This window comes from Mangifera indica, chromosome 9 (assembly GCF_011075055.1).
Source record: "Mangifera indica cultivar Alphonso chromosome 9, CATAS_Mindica_2.1, whole genome shotgun sequence".
In the NCBI taxonomy this organism is placed as follows: Eukaryota; Viridiplantae; Streptophyta; class Magnoliopsida; order Sapindales; family Anacardiaceae; genus Mangifera; species Mangifera indica.
Genome location: NC_058145.1, coordinates 11,427,338 through 11,448,403, shown reverse-complemented (window position 1 = coordinate 11,448,403; position 21,066 = coordinate 11,427,338). Strand labels below are relative to the sequence as shown.

At 31.5% G+C, this 21,066-nt stretch overlaps 2 protein-coding genes across 2 annotated transcripts; both read right to left on the bottom strand.

Annotated features, from left to right (window-relative positions):
- Window positions 1-4,063: 4,063 nt before the first annotated feature.
- Window positions 4,064-7,994, bottom strand: LOC123225003 (F-box protein At2g26850-like). Its single transcript, XM_044648825.1, has 6 exons — window positions 7,385-7,994; window positions 6,358-7,299; window positions 6,113-6,192; window positions 5,846-6,024; window positions 5,374-5,448; window positions 4,064-4,548 (listed from the first exon to the last, which is right to left on the bottom strand). The coding sequence occupies exons 2-6, from the start codon at window positions 6,904-6,906 to the stop codon at window positions 4,361-4,363; spliced, it is 1,071 nt and encodes a 356-aa protein (XP_044504760.1). The 5' UTR covers window positions 6,907-7,299; window positions 7,385-7,994; the 3' UTR covers window positions 4,064-4,360.
- A 10,531-nt stretch (window positions 7,995-18,525) lies between these two features.
- On the bottom strand, window positions 18,526-19,826 carry LOC123226152 (heat stress transcription factor B-4-like). The gene is made up of 2 exons (XM_044650653.1): window positions 19,419-19,826; window positions 18,526-19,197 (listed from the first exon to the last, which is right to left on the bottom strand). The coding sequence occupies exons 1-2, from the start codon at window positions 19,659-19,661 to the stop codon at window positions 18,691-18,693; spliced, it is 750 nt and encodes a 249-aa protein (XP_044506588.1). The 5' UTR covers window positions 19,662-19,826; the 3' UTR covers window positions 18,526-18,690.
- Between the last annotated feature and the right edge of the window lie 1,240 nt (window positions 19,827-21,066).

The window sequence follows — 21,066 nt, the reverse complement described above, 5'->3', positions numbered from 1 at the left end:
AAGATGAAAGTGATAGATTTTCTGAGAGAAGTTACTCAAGGAACCTCAGCTTTAAGTCCATGAAATTAGCCCAGTACAATGAAGAGAAGAGGGTATCTGAAGTGACCAAAATTTCAACAATCCAAGACAGGCCTAAGATTTTTCCTTGCATGGGTTTTAGAACAACGTATGCGGATTAACACATTCGGTACATAATTAATTATTAATGCACTTTTCGCCCTAGTTAGTAATCTATGTATTATTCGTATATTAAATATGTTCAAAAGGATTTTTAAATTTAAAATATATTAAATACGTATTTTATACCCTTCTCGTATTAAATATGAATTATACGCTATATATTATATTTGCTATTTTTTTAAATTTTTGGTTAAATTTAAAATACAAAATTATTTTTTCTATTTTTAATTCTCAATCCTAATTTTACGTTTTCCTCCTTGTGCTTTATATAAAGATTCACTTTGATGTGAAGTTTGAAATTCAAGTGAATTAATTTGTTTATTTTTCTCAACTAATTGATACGTTACTTTTGTATAAAAAATTTTGATTATATATTATATTATATTAGGTTTAATAATTAATTAAATATTTTACATTTGAATTGTTATATTGATTTTCAATAAGAAATTCGAGAAAAATATTAAAATTATTATGATATTGTTGTATTTTTAGAAACATATTATTGACGATGTGTCACATTATATCTGTATATATACGTTCCGTACTTTTCTTGTATGCAAATTTTAGGGGTTGACTTACAATTCCAACAGCAAATCAAGCAAAACTGGAAAATTAAATTTAATTGATAGACATTATATAAATATTAAAGGAGACATGAGTATCTCACACGTTTTTGTAGCTCTTCACTTTAGATTAGTCCTGACCACGGTACCGAAACCACCGGTTTACGGTTCGAAAAAATAAGGACTTTAAATCGAAACTGTAATAAAACGGTTTGTAACCGATTCAGAATCGACGGTTCTAGTTCATGATCTCGATTTTGAACCCACGGTTTCGATTCGAAACCGATATCGAACCGTCAATTATAATATATGATCTTGATTTTATTTTTAAATTTTTAATTATAATAATTGAAAATTAAAAGAAAAGCTTGGACTTAAATTTTCAATTAAGCTTCCTACGTATCTTCTTGGTGTTTAGAAGAATTAATAGCCGACAATACCCCCTTATCTTATCATTCACCTCCGTTATCTTGACTATTATTTCTCGTTATCGAACTATTCGTAGTTAAATCAAGCGATTCTTTATTGAAGTCCACTTTTATATCTTGTTGGCGTAATTCGACTCTTAAACTATCCACTTTTATATAATAAATAAATTTAATTATATAAATAAATTATATGATTAATTATGAAAGATAATAAAAAATAATAAATAAAATTAATTATAGGAATAAATAAAAAATAATAAATCAAATTAATTATAGGAATAAATTTTATAATTAATTATGAATTGTATAATAAAAATTGAAATTGAAATTAATAAAAAATAAAAAAGGAATTTAATTAAATTTGAGAGAATTTAATTGAAAGATTGAGAGAGTATTAAGAATTGAAAGGATGAGAATGAGAGTAAATAATAGAGTTTGAAGGATTTAGTTTGAGAGAATTGAGAGATTGAATGGATATATATAGGAAAAATTTAAAAAAAAAAATTTTAAAAAGGGGGGAGGGGGGGTGAAACGAAATTTAGAAAATATGCAGGGGACCTCCCATACAAAAGATTTTGATCCCCTGCAAAATATGCAGGTGAACCGTTGTAGGGAATCGTTAGTTCTTTTTTTTTTTAAATTTAAAAAAATAAAAAAATACCGGTTTAAAAGAATGTAAACCGCCGGTTCATAAACCGAATGTGAACCAGCGGTTTTACGTTTAAAATTATATAAACCGGAACTGAACTGTCAAAATCCAGTTTTGGTTTCGGTTCTTCTGGTTTCAGTTTTATCCGGATCAGTTTCGGTCCGATTCACAGGTCAAACCGGCCAGTGGTCAAGTCTACTTTAGATGAAGATGTTTAAAATCGGCTTGAACAACAAGCCGAATCCCTTCTTGAGTGAAGTTAAAATTCCTTCGACGTTAGATTTTCATCTCTCCTTCGCTGTATATATAGGGACATTTTCTGTTAAGAAAAACTCAAGAAATTATCAGATTCATAAAGTTGAAATATAAAGAACCCGATATATTAAATAAACTGTGAAGAGAATACTATTCAAGTTGGATAAAGATGAAGAAGAAAAATTGTTTATATAATGAACCAATTACCCTTTGTTGATAAAACTCGTAAAACAAGACTATGGTCCATCTGTCCATTTGTACTAGAATCGAAAAAGGGACAATATGCATTAGGTGTAGTACATAACTAGTTTTTGCCCTATGTCATAAAAATAGGACCAGTATTCTATGTATATATATATATTTTTGTATATAATTTTAATATATAGGTTATAACATTCTTGATCCAAATAGTCTAGCTTACAATCAAGATATTGAATATATAGTCCATCATAATTTTACTTCTGAGTTTTATAAGCTAAAACATGTCTTGATAGTTTAAGGGGCTCATCGACTATTTAACAATCAAATCTTCTCATTTTTTAACAATGTGGGATGTACATTCATACCCAACATTTCTCCTGTACTTTACTAACGTGAGATTTGTCTAAAATTCTCACAATCACCGCCTCATGGGACTTAATGTCTTAACTTAGATTTGTCTTACTATCGTTCAAGAGAATAGACAAAACGACTCTGATACTATTTATAACATCCCTAATCCAAATAGTTTGATTAACTGTTAAGATATTGTCTACTTTGGACATAGTCCATCATAGTTTTGCTTCTAAACTTTGCAATAAAAAACATGTCTTTATAACTTAAGGATCTTATAAGGTATTTAACCAGTCAAATTTTTTCATCTTTAAGTGATGTGAGATACATATTCATACCTAGCATATCTCTTATATTTTGTTGATATGAGATTTGTCAAGGGGTCTTATAATCACCCCTTCTTACAGGACTCAATGTCCTCTTGAGCAATGATATGGTAAACCTCAGCGAGGACACTAAATCCCGTAAAAGGGGTGAATATGACATCCTTAGGCAAATCCCATTTTGCCAAAAAAAGGAGAGAGATATTGAGTATCTCTGTACATTCTATATCTCTTGGGGATGAGAAGATTAAACTGGTTAAATAACTTGTGAACTCCTTAAACTGTCAATATGTATTTTGGGTTGCAAAACCCAAAACTAAAATCAGGATAAACTGTATGTTCAAAGTAGACAATATCTTGATAGTGGGTCTAACTATTAGATTAGAGATGTTTCATAGATGATGTGTCATCATGTGATCAACTGTTATTTTTTCTTTAATTCAAAATCATTCAATTAGATAACAACACATTATCTATGTACACAGTTTGTGTTCCAAAAATATGTAGGCAATTTGTGTTCCAAAAATATGTACACAATTTGTGTACAAAAAATGTATATATATAGTTCTATTGAAAATGTAATATATTAAAATTGTGATCACAAAGTGTCCAAAGGTAATCAATTACCATTACAATATATTTTCACTTGATTTATATCACATAATACGAAATTTTCACTAACACAACTAATTGCTATGGATCTAGTAACAATGCATTCCATCCCTTAAGTTAATGATCCCAAACCTGTGAGTAGAAGCATAATTTCTTGATGCTCTAATGACAAGATTTCGTGTGTAATGAAATTGCAAAAACTAGCACATGGGTTTGCTTAGCAGAGTGAAAATACTTGATTTTATTTTGGTATTCTATCCTTCTAAGAGATGATGAAGCCTTTTTGCTCAATAAATTAAAACAAAAGTGTCTTGATGCATTCTTAAGAACAGCCATCAGAACTTTTAGCAATAGCTGCATGTGTCTACATGTGCAGAAAGAGAGATATCAGAAGATAACAACTTTCTCTTTTCAGAAACATTTTCTGAGATTATTAGTGCTTTATATAATTCAAAGTTCTTAAATTCTATACCAAAAGAAGCAATGTAGAGAATCAAGAGATAACCAACTAAACCTTTCATTTATTTTGGGGTAAAATACGGTACATCGAAGTTTGCATCAATGGCAGGCAATTCGCATGGATTAAATCTTAAGCATCTCCTATAAAGAAAATTCTAAAGAAAAAGGTGAAGAACATGACCTCCACATTATATGCAACAGAATCAGAAGCCTGTCTTCAGCTACTTAAAGATGCTTTTGAAAAGCTTGAATTCAACATCCACTTAATCACAAGGAAAAATAGATTTTGGGATCAAATGGTGGCAAAGTGTAGTGTTCTTTTTGACAGAAAGAAAAAGCCTATTCCAAGGCTTCCACTGGCCAAAACCGCTTCCACGTTGAGATTTCTTCTTCGCTTTTAAGCTTTCTGATACCCCCGTAGAATCCATCTGCCTCATTTCCCTCCTCCCTGTGGTCTTTCCTATTTATTGTTGTTTTTCTCCACCGTGAGCCAGGGGTGTATTGATTGAATTCCAGCACCACAGTGTCTGTTACAACCAATGCAATGTCAGAAATTCATGCTGTTATCACAAAAATTCGACTGTGATATAATGCTTATAACCTCCATCGTTTTAGTTTCACAGCTGATGTCACTATAAATCACAGAAAAAGCAATACGTTGACATAGATATATACTTTCCCTGTTTTGTCAAGTTGCAAGCAACGAAAAGAGATCCTTAGCTTTTTCTTCTATGATGAGGTAAGTTGTAGAAAAGTTTCACTACAGGATCATCCTGAAATTGCTTTCCTTGAAAACAACTGGGTTCTAATTGTTTACAAAGGCAGACATAAAATAAATGAAACATTGGGAGATGGCAATAGCCAGTGCTGCCTCGCATAGCTGAAAGATGACCACTTCACAACCAACAGCACATTGAGGAAACAATGAGCTCTTCAGTGCAGTTGGCCATAAATATTCCACTGAGACATTTTGGTGGAAATTATGACACAATGACAATGATTTGTCCTAGGGACCATTCAAATAGGCACAACAATTGTCCACACTGAAAAATAGGATTCAAGAAAAAGACCTACCCAAAACTTGGTCTCATCTATATAATGAATGTGGTGCTTTCTCTTAATATTCATACACAAAGAAAAGGAAGAAAATTATATCACCTTACACCGGTTTAGTTAATTTCTAAGGTCACCAAGAAAGGGAAGATGCAGCAGTAATGCCAATAACACAGCAACATCTCCAACCACAATGTGTTGTTAAATTCCCAAAGTTCTGTTTCCTTCTACTTTATTATCTATGCAATCACATGGAGCATAAAGTGCAAATTAAAAGGGAAAAGGGGAAATCAACTTACCACTATTATGACAACAGCAGAAGTTTTCACTTGCATCACACGATTCTAAGTGATCCACAACACCATACCACCAGCCTGCAATGTATGTATAACAAATCTGAGAAAGCAGTAAATAATTTCAAACATATTTCAAAGATAAATAAAGATTGATTAATTAAAAACAGATTAGTTGTCCGCTGCTATGACTCTTATAGTCTAATGTGCAGTTTGTCCTATGGAATTTTAGTTCACTATTATGAGCTGGCCATCTATTGTTTTCTAGTAGATGAGGTCTTTTTTCTGCATAATTTCTTCGCAACAGTTCCTTTGTTTTCAACCATCCTGAAACCAATCCACATTCTAAGAAAAAACCCCAGAAGAAAACTAGACAAAAAGTCTTTGAAAACAAACAATTTAAGCTACTTAAATTGATTTACATTGATAGGCTAAAATGAAAGACAGCTAGCAGAAGAAAATAGTACATGAAACATACCGTAAGGAAACTCTTTGTTTCTTCTCCACTGAATCTCAATGTGATCACCTGGGTGTAACTCATTCAAGCGATCAGAAATGTGAAGATCGTGAGGACTGGCATCAATTGGTGGTGCTCGAAGCCTTTCCCATGGCACACCATGCTCTATTGAGATTACCCTCCTTCCATGAGGTGGATACCTGCAGCACAAACCAACTCTAAAAATCAAACCCACCACAATAAGAAATTTCTTTTCTCATAGCTCTTAATCTTCTTTTCTAAAATTACCTTGCTTGAAAGGAGTCAGTTTGCGGATCATAGCTAAGCTCGGCATCATAGCATGACAACATAAACCCAACATGACCATTCTGCAAAACACCCCAAAACATAATTTGTTAAAAAAAGAAGGAACAAACCCACCAAGTTACTTTTTTTCTTTGCAATTTAACGAAGTAAAAATTCAGTATTGAAGCTTCAAAATAGATGATAATTATGTAGAGATAAAAGGGTTGTTAGTGTTGCTATGTATGTACCTCACGGTTATAGACCTGAGCTGGGAACCAGAAGCGACCACTGTCAAGAGCAAGATACCAGGACATGATTGAATCAACTTGCAAAGAACTAGAGCTCTTCTGATTGTAACTATCTTCAACCTTTGGTCTAAACAACGATAAAGATTGAACTATAGAAAAAAGCTTCATCCAAAGCTTTTGTTTACTCTGTTTGAGATTGGGAGAATCTTTTCTCACAGCCATATGGCACTGCCACAGTCTACAAGCAGCAGGGCCAATAATTCTACCCCATTTCTGCTTCATATGTTTCTCCCAAAGATGATCACTCATGCACCTCTCTCTCAACGAACTACAAACACCAGCCATGCTACAAAGCCCCGAAGGAGGTAACTTTTCAAGAATACATTCCAAGACCAACTCAGGCAAGTCTAACACAGACATGCCCCCACAACTTTCATCCTCAAAATGATCAAGTTTAGAGGTGAGTGCCATGTTGTTCAGAGAAGGAACTGTTGAGTATATGATTGTACTCTTTACGGACGCTAAAATGGAAAAGATTGACAAAGTCATTCCAAAACCAGAGAGAGATTAATCTCATCTCAGTTGCCCATAGTGGAAGCGGCTTCAGAGGAAAGGAATCTAAACAAAGAATGAAAGACAAACAAGTAACGACGATGTATCATTACAAAAGTGGTATATTTTTTTTTCAGCCTGTCAAATTCAAGTTTGGCAGAAATGATGAGGCCGAAAGATTACTGAAACCAACAGTGGAAAAGACAATGGTTAAAAAGAGAAAACTCAGGAAACTAAAGGACTTTCATGTTTTCTCCTCCTCCCGTTAATAATCAATTTCAATCCACTCTTAAAGAAAAAAAACCAAAGTGGGATCTTCACATAAACACCTTTAAAGTTACAGGTTTTTATAGGTTCAAAGAAAGCCTACCAAACCCAGCAGTGGACCTCCTGCTTGCAGAAGTCTAAATCAGAATAAAAAATGAATTGCATATGGAAATAATACAAATTAGCGTATGTACGTACATGTACAAACCTTAATGAATAATCAACCAGCAAGTTTTGATGGCAAAAACCAAATCTACAACATGAAAGGACGCAAAATTACTCAAAGAGCTCCCTGTTCTTGTTTTAGTAATAATTAAAAAGGAGAAAAAATGGTCATTCACAGAAAGTGGAGATGAGAAAATGAGTAAAATTGAATGAATCAAATGAAAAGAGCATGAAGAAGTGGGGCAGAATGGAATCTGATAAGGTCAATCTGACACCTTTGAAATTCCAAGGAAATAAAAAGGATGAAAAATAAGGGTAGATACAAAGACCCATATCTCCAAAAATCTTTGAATTTTGGTTTAAGGAACAGAAATGCTTTGAACAATACAATAAAATGAGAGTCACAGATCTGGGTGGGTGAGATTGAAATTGAAGCACAATTAGCCACACCACCAATTCATGCACTCACCAAGACACAAACACAAACTCAACAAACACAAAGGGAGAGAGATGGTGAAGATGATGGTTATGGTGAAGCAGAAGGTTGTGGAGTCAATTCACAACTCTGTTCACTAAAATCTTCATCACCACATCTCAAATGATGATAACTAGTTAATTTTCTTTTTGAGACAAATTAACACTAAAGAAATTACAATAAAACTAAGAGGATACACTTTTGAGTATATCTACTTATACAGATCATATGCAACAATACTCAATTACATAAAGATATATCATCTATATATCAAATTGTATATTAAAAATGTGTAAACATAATATTACTTAATAAAGAAACGAGTGGTAAAGGTTGAATGAGGAATTTGAAAAGCATTTATAGATTTGTCAATCTATTTTTTTGGATACTAAAATGAAAACCACACAATTCACTATATTCCTCTAATGTCTCCATGCATTTCACATCCTCACTAGCTAGCATCCATGGCTACACCATTATAAAATTCTGGGTTTGATTTGGATTTCAACTCAATAACAAAATATAAATAGCAAAATTGATGGGTCTCAAATACAAGAAAGTTGTGGTACCATATTATTAATTAAAATGATGATGACAGAGAGATTTCACTTCCACAAACTCAAATTAGCTTTATATTTTCATAAATAATCATAAACCAAAACCTCTTAATCTATAATTCACCAATTCAATCAAGTTAAGGTCAACTCATTATTCATGCATTACATTTTGCAACTTGTGGAAATGTTGAATAATGGTATATTCCATGATTAAAGGCTTGGAAATTTTGTAACATGGTAGCCTCATATTTTAGGTAAATAATGACAATAATAATTGAGTTACTTTTTGTGTGAAAATGACACAAATCAAATAAATAGACCTTTCTTGAAGGACTATGATAGGGTACGGTTAGACCCACCTGGCTTTAGCCTCTTTCATGTTAATTGACACCCTGAAAGCTACATTTTTATTGGTCGGTAGGGCCACGATGCCAACTTGGCTACATTACCATGTGAGGTCGAAGAAATGTAACAAAGTATTATATAATTAAAAGAATGTGTGCCAATTTTAATTATATAAATATGTATATATTTATGTGTATCATTATATGATTAAATATTATTTTATCTTTAATTTAAAATTATTCAATCACATGATAACTCATCATGTATGTATTTATTTATGTGCTCAAATAAAACATACATAATTTTATTGTATAATTAAATCCATGCAAAAGACTATATATATAATAAGATGGGTATCATCTAAACATTTATGGCTAAATTTGACTCATTGAAACGTTTATCTATATAAGTAATGTTATGTGTACACATTTTTTATATATAATTTAAATACATAGATAATGTGTTATCATATTATTAGATGTTACTTTATCTTTAATTCAAAATTATCCAAGTATATAATGACACATAATCTGTATACCTAAATTATGTATAAAAAATATGTAAACATAATTTTTTTGTATTCTCATAGTGTAGAATCCATTGATTTCCTATGAAGTGCATAGAGTTCTTTTAATGAATTATGGACCTTACATTATTAGAGTGTGTGATTGAGTTGTTTCAACGTAGATCAAGTAGGAATCTTATCTATTTAGTGGATATGCTTTTGTTCAATAAATAGCCCAATTGAGAACAAGAACTATTACTCACCATTCACTACACTTCTTTATTTTATTTTATTTCTTCGACACTCTCCCTGATGCATATCGAATCGATTCTATCCCCATAGGTTATGGAGCAAATGGGCGCAAAATTGATGAATTAAAAAGGCACACTTAAGGCATACTCCTTTTGGTTACTGTTTTTTTTTTTTTTCAAAAAAGATTGCTCAAAGTTATATAATCTTTCCATGCTTGTCTCCTAAAGTTTAAGCATTTTAGTCGTCCCTTCTCATCAAAGTTTTTATCAATTTGCTCGCTTCTATAAATTTTCAAATCATGTAGAAATAATTTAACAAATAATCCGTCTGTCCTTATCTTTTGTTCATCTCCCTTTCAACTCTCAATTATGTAGGTAATTAATTTTTGACTTAGTATCGTCACATATACTATATTTTTGCTATCGAACTTGATAACTCCGTCAGTTTTTAACAAAAATATGGGAAAATAGGTTACTAAATGGTTCATTTTTATCTTTTATTACTTAAGATATAATTAAAAATTTACTTATGTCTACACTAAAAATAATGATATTATGGATGTAACGACAAAAACTTTTCAATTATAGGTTTTTTTTTTTCAAAAATAGAATGAAAAAATTGTAATTTTGTTTGAGTTTCGTCAATATTTTTCGTGAGGTCTTACTGGCTACAAGTGTATTATGCTATTGTGACAAAAGAGGTTGTTGGTTTGTCAAATTCCTGCATTGCCTGTGTAACCTTAATAAATGGATTTTATGAGTATGGCCTGTGTAACCAAGAGTCCTAATAGTGCAAATTGTGTAAAATGCTGGTGGTGCTACTTCTCATTAACTAACGTATACAATTTTGAATTTTACACAAGAGAGACTATGATAAAAGCGATTATAATCGGCTTAACAACCCTATTATCCGCTATAATGAGAATCAACAAAACTATATGCACAAACAATAATATGTCATTATGTGATTGTGTATTGTTTTAGCTTTAATTTAAAATTATTCAATCATATTGTAACATATTATTATTTATATATAAAATTGTGGACATTGTTTATGCATATAGTACTATTTAATGCGAATGATTGTGTATTTGAATGGATTGGATAAAAATATTTTTTAATATGGTTTAGTCCTCTGATAAAAAACTTACATCCGTGATTATGTAATTGATGACTTTAAAAAAGTGTTATGATAGAGCGTAAATAAAGTGTTAGAGATAACATGTTGATAGGACTCAATTTTGGAGAATGACCTAAGGAATGCTTAATTAATACTACAATGCTTAATTGATACTAAAGTGTCATCAAATGCTAATTATATGAAGTTGAACATCCAATTTACAATTTGTTTATGTTATGCACATACTCTTTCACAGGGGTATTTTCCCTTTCCCTTTTCCTCTTCCTTTCCTCTAAGTGATCATTCATATTTATATGATAAAAAATAAGACTTATAACTTTTATAAGTTATAATTCAAATTTAAATTAAAAAAATAAATTCTTATTATACTATGTGAAGATAAGACAACAATTGTGTCTTACAATGGTATAAAGTCCTTTTTTCCACTGGGTGTGGTATACAAATGGAATGCAGACTAGAAAGTTGTTTTGCTTGGGAAATGGACATCACCTATATGTTGAGTCACTAGTCCTTATTTATATATCGTTTAGTGAGTTCAATCAAAGAGTTTGGAAACTCTTTGGAAACTCATTGTCTTTTTGGACAAATCGATGGCATGTGGAGATTTAATATCTTAGATGATATCTTGTGATGGTTATGTCTCAATTGGTGCAATTAATATTCAGTACGCTTCGTATTGTGCATAGATTAAGTTGCTTCACTTTGCATCATGAGATGGTTGAAATGTGGCTTAGAGTTGACCTGGACAATCAAGATTGCTTGCCATTCTACCTTCATTTGGCTATAGAAAGAGAACATACATCATGTTCTAGTTTTCTCACATCCTAGAAGCACTTGATTTTTTTTTTATCTTTTTGAGTTCTTAACAGTCTTTGAATATGAGTGTCTACTTTTGATGGTCAATCAAGGAGTTCACCGACTCATGAGATGGTGAGTTATCTAGCTGTGAGACATCTTCATTTTCTATTTTATTTTATTGTCTTCTTATCTTTACAAGTGGAAGGGAGTTGACATTGCACAGCGCTCAACCGTCCGTGGCCAAAAGGGAATCACAAAATCTAACTCATTTTCTAAAGGAGATAAGTCTATGAACAAACATCCTACTTGTTTTTGGAATATTCGAGAGGGAAAATGGTTCCCTTATTGTAAGGGTTTGGTGATCAATAAAACATAAAACTTGTAGTATAATACAATATTTTACAATGATTTAAAAATCAAACCGAATCGACCGATTCAACCGGTTGAACCAGGAACCGATCCCAAGTCTAGTCTGATTAATATAAAAAATCGATTTTATTATTGACTCGATTAAACCTAGTCAAAAAATGGGTTTGACCAAATGAACAGGTCAAAAACTTGACTTTTGAATTTTTTTAAATTCTAATTATTTTTGAATAATTTGATTATTTTTTTTATTATTCTTCGGTTGAACCGGTCAAACTATGAACTAGTGAGACAACCGATTTAATCATCGATTTGGTTTTAAAAATATTGGTATTTTACAATTAAAGGGATCGCCAAAAACGTTCCTTGGATCAATGGATCCTTATATACACAATTTGCAATAGATTGAGAGATATATCTACATTTGGAGGCTTAACCACACACATTTTGTCCAAAATCCATTTTTCACTTCCTTTGTCACTTTAACGAGGTCCTACTAATCCACATAAGAGCTTTATGATGTCACTAAACATGGGAAGACTTTAGATGATCTCACATGTGCTAGCATGGGTGATTTTTTATTGAATGAATTGTGTGTAGGCATATCAAATATTAAGAGAGAAATTTTGCCTCTCCCTTGAATGGAACGACTAGGTCTAAAGTGTCACTAAGTCATAATTTATATGAGACATTTATACCTTTAATTCACACTATTTTTGGGTTATATCTTTAGCCCCTAAACTTTTGATATCTCTCAATTAGACCCAACAAAGTGTCCAATCTTTATTTCCAAACATTAAGACACATTTTCAGAGATCTCAAATTCACTGTATTCGGGAAAACTTGAGGTGATTATGTAACAGCCTTTGTCCATTAATGTTTATCTTGGGTTAATTTTGAAACTTTGTAAGTTGAAAATGGCTAAGGTTAAATATGAAATATTAAGCTTGTGAATGGTCATTCATGAGTGGTGCACGTCCATGCATGTCATGCCACATAGATTAAATGGATAATGTACCACTTAGTATTACGACCGTTCACTTGGGTGAAAGCCCATTCCAACTGTTATGGTTTGAAAAATTATAAAGTGGCACGTTAGCCACCATATGCCATTTTCATATAATGCAATCCTAATTCAGTTTATTGACTGTGACACTTTTTGGTTGCAGAGGGAAGAATCTCACAATGTCAAGGTTGTTTACGACATCGAACTTGGCTTGTGGGCAACCAAGAAAGAAGGACGAACTTCTTGTGGTTTTTTTTTTTTTTTTACTTTTTAATGTTTGTGATAGAATCAATTGGAAATGTGATCCGTTATGTATAGGAATGATATGGGCATGATCATTTAAGTTTCATAATATGATCTGCAGGTATAAGATTCATGGTAGATTTAATGCGAGTTTGGTGGTAATATATATTGGTGTATGCGTATTTATACTTGAATCAGAACGTACAGAAGGACTTGATCTGTATCCAAATAATGTGTTAGGCAAAATAAAATGCTTTTAACATAATTTAATGGCTGAAAATTGGTTAGAGTAGGAAACTCATGCAATGTATATACGTGTGGCCAGATAAATGACAGCAAATATCGGTATGCTATTGGAGTGTAAGTTTTTGAATTATTTGATAATCTGAACGTGTTAGAAAACATAGACAAAGGTTGTTGATTGTTTTTTTTTGAAAGTCACGAGAAAACACTCATGATTTGTCGTTCCAAATGTGCAGGAAATGTCATTCCAAGAATAGAAATTAATCGCGATAGACCTAAAATTAGGGTTTCGTATGCATTGAATAATTAAATATGCATACGATCTATGTAATCATTTGTGGATTGAGATAGATTCACTGACAAATGTCATATGATTGTATGAGGGACATGTAGAGTTATTTGTGACACATAAGATTAGATACAATAAATGTCTGTATAGAATAGTATACAACCATTCATACTTAAAAAAGATAATAATACCCTCATAACGAGACACGAGATTGGTGGATGTTCATGATAAAAGCATGAATAATCATTCAAGGACACGTTTTCAACATAGACCAACCATGAAAACATGATTTCTCATGAGTTTTATATATGTTTTCATGAGAGTTGTTAAGAGGGGATGTCTATGAGATTCTTTATACAACTCGCCTATAGTAGGGCATAGTCATGGCATTATAGTCCAATAATATGTAGGGAAAATGAACTATATAGTATGCAACTCATATGATCAAAATGTTAAATCTCTATTTTGACCTAAACCAATTGACACAAAGAAAAATGTTTTTAGAAAAAAGTTTTCAAAAAGCTAAAATGTTTTTAAAATGCTTTCACGTAATTTTCATATGCATTACATATAAAAAGTCATCATAATATAGGAACCAAAAATGCTTCTTGAGATGATTAAACAGGATCGAAGGTGTTCTCAAGACAAATTAGATAAGACATGTGACTTCTACGTCATCCAAGTTTGAAGTCCCAAAGTGTGATCATGATTGTCTTTTTATATTTATGTCCAATTTGTGATGTACTCATAGATTTTTATGTGTTTTGTTGTTTGGTTTGTTGCTACACACATTTATGTTTGATATTTGTTATTTTGACATTTTTTTGTATGTTTTTGACATTTGCCAGTTAATGCATGGCCATTTTAGTAATTTTGGATATTGAATTTTGAATTTTTCACCAAGTGTATGTTAATCATATCAAGCTTAGTTGCATTTTCTTCTTTAGAATAGTACGTTAGGAGGAGAGTGTTATATCAAGTCAAAATCCATTTTTCATAAAAAAACTTTACGAGACGTGATGCACAAAATTCTCTTATAGAATCTGAATGGAAAAATATTATTATTTTTCCGGACTATGTCTTAATCATAGTAATAAAAATTTTGCCTATGTTTGCTACTTCAAAATTAGCTCCCAAGTAAAACGTGTAAATTGATCAATAAATAGGGCAAAATATTCATAATCAAGTCTAGATAAAACTGGTGAAAAGCCCCATAAATCACAATCTATAAGATTAAAAATTAAAGGTGCATCAACTTCAGTAGTACTACAAACAAAAGGCAACTGAGCAAATTTGCCAAGAACAGAAGTTTGGCAAATTTTAAATTATCAGTCTTAACATTCAACTTGTCTAGAAGAAAAGTATGCTGGAATATATACTTTAACCTACAAGCATTCGTGTGGCCAAGATGACGATGCCATAAATCCCAAGTATTATTGGCATGTGACACAGATGCAAATGGCGAGTCTGTCAGACACAAAGAAGAATCCTTTTTGTGATCTAAATCAAGCTGAAACAAATGTTCATGTTTATAACCCTTGTATGATCACTTGCCCCGTTTGAAGGTCCTACACCCAACAATTGTGATCAGCTAATTGGCAAGCAATGAATTTTTATATTTTTAACATTCTGCAATCTAGAATATAATAATATGGCTTGGCTTTTTGCAATAGTTGCATATATTGTCCTTCCAACAATGCAACTGCAATTGTTCAAGTTCATTGCAATGCCCACATCGAATATGTGTTTTGCCTCCATGCTTTTGTTTTGACTTAAAGTTTCCACGTGAAGCAATAAAGACAACATCAACAGAACTGGATTTTGGGTTTCCATAGTCAGAATGTGGCCCTTGCATTCTCAAATTTAGGTCAAAGCTTCATAAGAAATTGCATTACTCTTCCACGGTCTCTTATCTTTATACTCTTGGATGATGTTTGCCATCTCATATTCAAGTTCAAATTTTCTTGATTGGTTCGCCAGAGAATAAATTCCTTTAAGATTATTCCACATGGCTGTTGCAATTTTGAAAGACCTAAGACTTGGTACGATATGAGGCTCAGTTGAATTCGATATCCGAGTAATGATTTGAGCATTCTTTGTTTTCCATTGGCTCTTTGCCACCGCATCACCTTCTCAGTTTGAGACCCAACAAGAATTGCAGAGTCCTTTACTTCAACACAAATTTGAGTATGAAATTCCCAAAAAGCAAAAATTTTGCCATTGAATTTGACAGATTTGGACTCATACAGATCCGGATTATCATTTTTATAGTACCGAATCAACCACAATGGATAGAGCAATATTAATATGATTGAAAAAACAGTAATACTATATACATAAAATTTATGCACAGAGTTTATATACAAACTGATATAGTAGTAACGTGACAAATGCTACGTGTAAAAATTGACACATTAACACTATTAAATGAAATGAAATAATTGATCTTTCCAATTTGATTCCCACAATATCTCGCCTTCGCAAAAGAACGTCTCTTCTCCAGCTATCTCTTTGCCACCATTACATCTTCTCAACGCATCTCTCTATCACATGTTATCTATCTGATGCATGCAGTTGCTAAAGATCACAATCAAGAACAAACTGACAAAAGATTCAAGAAGGAATTGAAGAAGGAAAACACATAGAGAGAGAATTCCAAACAGAGAAGAACACGTTGTAATTTCTCGCCACTAGTTCAATTCAGTCTCATTGTCGTAATTCCAAACAAAGATTAAAGAGACTCAAATTTCTGTTCTCAATAGGGCACCTTTGGGTTCAAATGAAATGAAATTGGTTTTATAATAACTCTTTCTTAATCTATAGTCAAATAGAAGATGATGAAGGTGGTGATAGTGTTACGAAATGAACTGACCTGGTGGCAAGTTCTTCTCTATTTGGAATTCTCTCTGTATGTGTTCTTATTCTTTAATTCCTTCTTGAATCTTCTATCACTTTGTTCTTGACTACGAGCTTTAACAACCGCACACATTAGATACATGGCATATGGTAGAGAGATATGTTGTTGAATCAGATTGGAAAAATCAATTATTTCATTTCATTTAATTGTACTGATCTCATAGTTTTAACATGTGACATCAGTCATGTTACTGTCACATCAATTTATGTATAAATTTTATACATATAATATTATCGTTGAAAAAATAGTAGGAAAAAAAAAAAACTCACGTCTGTTATAACATACCATATAAATGATAATCACAAAACAAAGGAATAAAAAAAATTCTCAAATATAAACTAAAAAATTTTTCTCGGGTATCTAATATCATGATAATATTTGAAAGAAGAGAATACTATATTTTGTATTTATACAAGATAAACCTAACTAATTAAGGAAAAAGAAAAGAAAAAAACACAGGGTTAGAATCTAAATGTTAGGTTAGATTTTGTTTGCTATAATTTTAGATTGACGAAATATTTTTCTTATTTTGACTGGATATCTTTCTTCCTTAATTTCCGACAAAATCTTTAACTTTTGAAGCCTCATTATGTTTTTTTGACCCTTAAAACTATAATTAAATCTCTCACAATTTTGATGTTCTCGAAGTTCGATATCAAGTCAAGATTAGTAAAAATCCTATAACTTCATTGTCTTGAAGTTTTGTAATTTTATTCCGGTATGAAAAATGTAATTTACAAAGATTTTTTTATTGGGATATTACAATTACATAATAAATGGAGCAAACAAGATTTCGGTAACTAATAAAACATTCCCAAGAATGGTTTAAATAGTAAAATAAAAGATTTTATATAAAAAAAAATATAAATTTAAGTCTTATTTGATAATATATTAAGATAAAAATTTTAATTTATCAGATTTAATAATTATAAAATTAAAAGATTTATTCTATTTAATATGATTAATTTTAATTTAATATGATAATATGATTTAGATAGAATTTCCGCTAAAAAAAATATCACCCTAATTCGTAAGAAAGAAAGGCTACACCACTACACGAAAAAGATGGGGAACAAAATCAAGACATGACAAAGAAGCACATTATATGACATTAATCCCAATACAATCTTACTCAAAATCTCCCTTTTTATCCTTTTGCTGTCTTTATTGCCTGTATGATCCATTATTTTGATCCCTTTTCCTTGGCACTTTCTCTACTTTTTGTGGGAAAAAAAGCAATAAAAGTATACCAATTTCCCCTAATGATACAAAACAGGGTGTTAATTTTGATTCAAAAATAATAATAATAATAATAATAATAATAATAATAATAATAATACCCTCCCCAAAAAGTTATAATTATTCACTAATAGTGAAATCATGGCAAAGAAAAATAGAATCGATGTGTCATGTAATTGTTAGTTGTCATTGAAATTTGTAAATATAATTTTCAAGACATATCTCAGATTTGATGCTGATTATTAAAAAAAGTTAGATTCCCACTAATTTTTTTTTTTTAATTTAAAAACTAACTTAGTTCAAACGAGTTTAGTTTAAATATATTTAAATTTAAGTTTGAGTTTAAAAATTAAATATTTCAATTCGAACTTAAGAGATGTTCGATTCATTAAACTTATAAATTTGAAAAAAGTTTATACGAATAAATTAAAATGATGTTGTTTTAACTAATTATATTAAAATGATATTATTTTAGTCATTTTTTTTACAACCATAATACCAAGTCAAGCCTGGCTTGACATAGTAGTTGAACTGGGTCATCTTAAAGGGAGCCAAACTTAATGAGGTCAATTTCTGTCAAGCCAAGTTGAACTCGAATAGGCTCAATCAGAAGCTTGTAATCCAGCCCTATTATTAAGTAGCTAGTTTAACCTTGTTTAGTCCTTAAAATTATCTACTAAGCTTGTCTATCAAAATAAACTTGCTAAAACAACCACAATCCTACTAGCATTTAACATGAGAAATCGACTAGATCCCAGATTGGAATGAGTGATTGATTTGCTTAATAATACCAAGTGGTAGACGAGAGATTCGAAGAAAATATGTTAAATTATCGTTCCATCAGAAAGCTTAAACCTTCTTAATAATAATAATAACAATAATAATAATTCAACTTCAATATTCAAGTCCTACAAAAACTAAACCAACTATTCAAGTTCTTCTTAATCTACCTTTCCCGAGTGTAATCTCTTCTTTCAACTGAGAGCAACCCCAAAGAGCTTCACGCTACTATTAGGCTCCTCAGTCACAGCCACTGAAGATGACTTAACCAGTTCACTCAGCCTGGACTCTGAGTAACTGTGAACCGTCGGTCCATGCTCATGGTCAAACGGAGCAGCTGGTTTTACATGATTCTGAATGAAGAAGATAATTTCATTGTAGAGATTCTTCATGTGAGTGAGTTCAGATAAAAGCATGTAGTTCCTTCTGCGCAACCGTTGATTGTCTTCAGTGAGAGCCGTTAGAACATCAGTCGGAGATTTATAACAGTTATTTGGTGATGGCAGTGGAGAGTCTACCCAACAGAAATTTTCCTGATCCGCTTGAAGAAAATGAGCCGGTTGCTCTTGGAAGTTTACCTGTTGATGAGTATGATTCTGGGAATTTTTTCTTCTGTGGATCTCTGATAATAAATGCTGAGCTCCTTTTCTAAAATATTCATTTGCAAACTCCCATCTATCTGCCACTATCTTCTTAAATCCCTGAAAACATATATTGTTAAACCATCAATATAAAGAAAGATATGGTAGAGCTGCAAGATTCTCTACGGGATTGTCTGGATTCGAACTGCATAAACCCATGATTAGTGAAACATTGAATTATCTAGTATAGTGATTGGGGTTTACTTGTTCAATCAAGTTAAGAAGGTTCCTGTTATTAAAAAAAAAAAAAAGGTGGAGAAGGGAGATGAAATACTGCTTACATAGGTGTTAAGCTGCCTGACAAAGCTTGAGAAATTGTTGTGTTTGAAGTAGTTGGGAAGAAGATCCCTGGCAAACTCAGGAGGTCTCCACACAATAAAAGTAGATTCATCTTCACCCCAAGACACAATGTGGTTGGTGAGTGGATCATCAACAAGTTGGTATGTTTTTGTGAGAAATGGAGCTGGAACTGTCTTCTGAGACTCCACTGAGAACACCATTTCTTCACACCCCATAATCACCATTAATTCATAAACTGATAAATGCTTCTTCTTCTTCTGAATTGAAATATATTTAACTCTCTCTTTCTTTCTCTTCTCCACTCACTATCTCATTATAATTTTCCAACTTTATGAAACAGAAACATATGACCATGTCACTAAATTAAATAAAAAGCCCTTTCTTTTTCCTGGAGCTGGCTACTGTTTTTTCTAACTTTTTAATAAGCATATGACCATGTCAGTAATTAATTAATTAATAAGTATAATTTATTATTTTAATAGTAATAAGATTGATTTTCATTTCCTTGATCAGGGAATTCCAATCTTTTGTGCCAAAGAGTTTTGGAGAAAGCAGCTGTTGCTTCTCTTCAAGGGCTGAGCTTGGAAAGTCCAATTTTAGGGTATCAAATTAATGTCATTGTTTTCATTTTTATTATGTTTATGAGAATTGCATTTTTATTCATGGAAATATGTATCATGTTGCATGTTTCCACTTTTATTAAGTTTGTGAGAATTACAAAATGACTTTCTCATTTTCAAGGCTAAAAAATTATGAATGAAGGTTACATGGGTCATTTCATTTCAGTCTTTTTCACCTAATTTATTATATTTTATTTACAAATTCAAAAATTTTGAAGCTGTCTACAGAGGGCACTCAGGGTACCTCTGCGCCTGCTTCTCCTGTTAATACTAAAAAACAAAATTTTCAAAGGCTGAGAAGTGAGAACACTTTAAACAGAATAAGATACTCATATGGGGTTGCTCTGTATGACGAATAAATGGTTAGTATTATTAGCATATGTGAGAGAGAAGAATATAATAAAAAAAAACATATGCTTTCTTTTTTATGCTATGGGATATGAAAGGGCGTGCATGATTCTGACAGTAGTGAAGCTGCAGATTATAAAATGAATGCATTCTGTTCTTAATTTGTTATGAAAATTAGAATATGATTATTCACTGATTAACGGAGGATAATATATTAATTAATTCATGATTCCTTCCACTTCATTAGCCAGTCCAGTCCAGTTTCTGTGTAAGTCACGGGGGTGCATTGGAATTCACAATCAATCAATTAAGGAACAAAAGGCCCGGAATGTTCCTTTCCACTTCCTACTGCTAACTTAATTCACGCCTAAATTTTCTCTATACTATGAATTAACTAGTTAATACTGATTACTGTTGAAAACAAGTTTTGTTCCTTAATTAATCTGGTTAAATGACAAGGTTTAGCTAATTCAGCCTTTGTCGTCCGCAATAAAGAAAGAAAATGGATAGAAGAAAGAAAAAAAACTGTTGAAGAGAAAAGTAAAATTTTAAAATTAAACTGTGAGAAATTATTAGTTTTAAAATTAAAATAAAAAATAAGATAATTCTTCATAATATTACTGGTTAAACGATAATTATATTTTTAATATTAATAATTTTT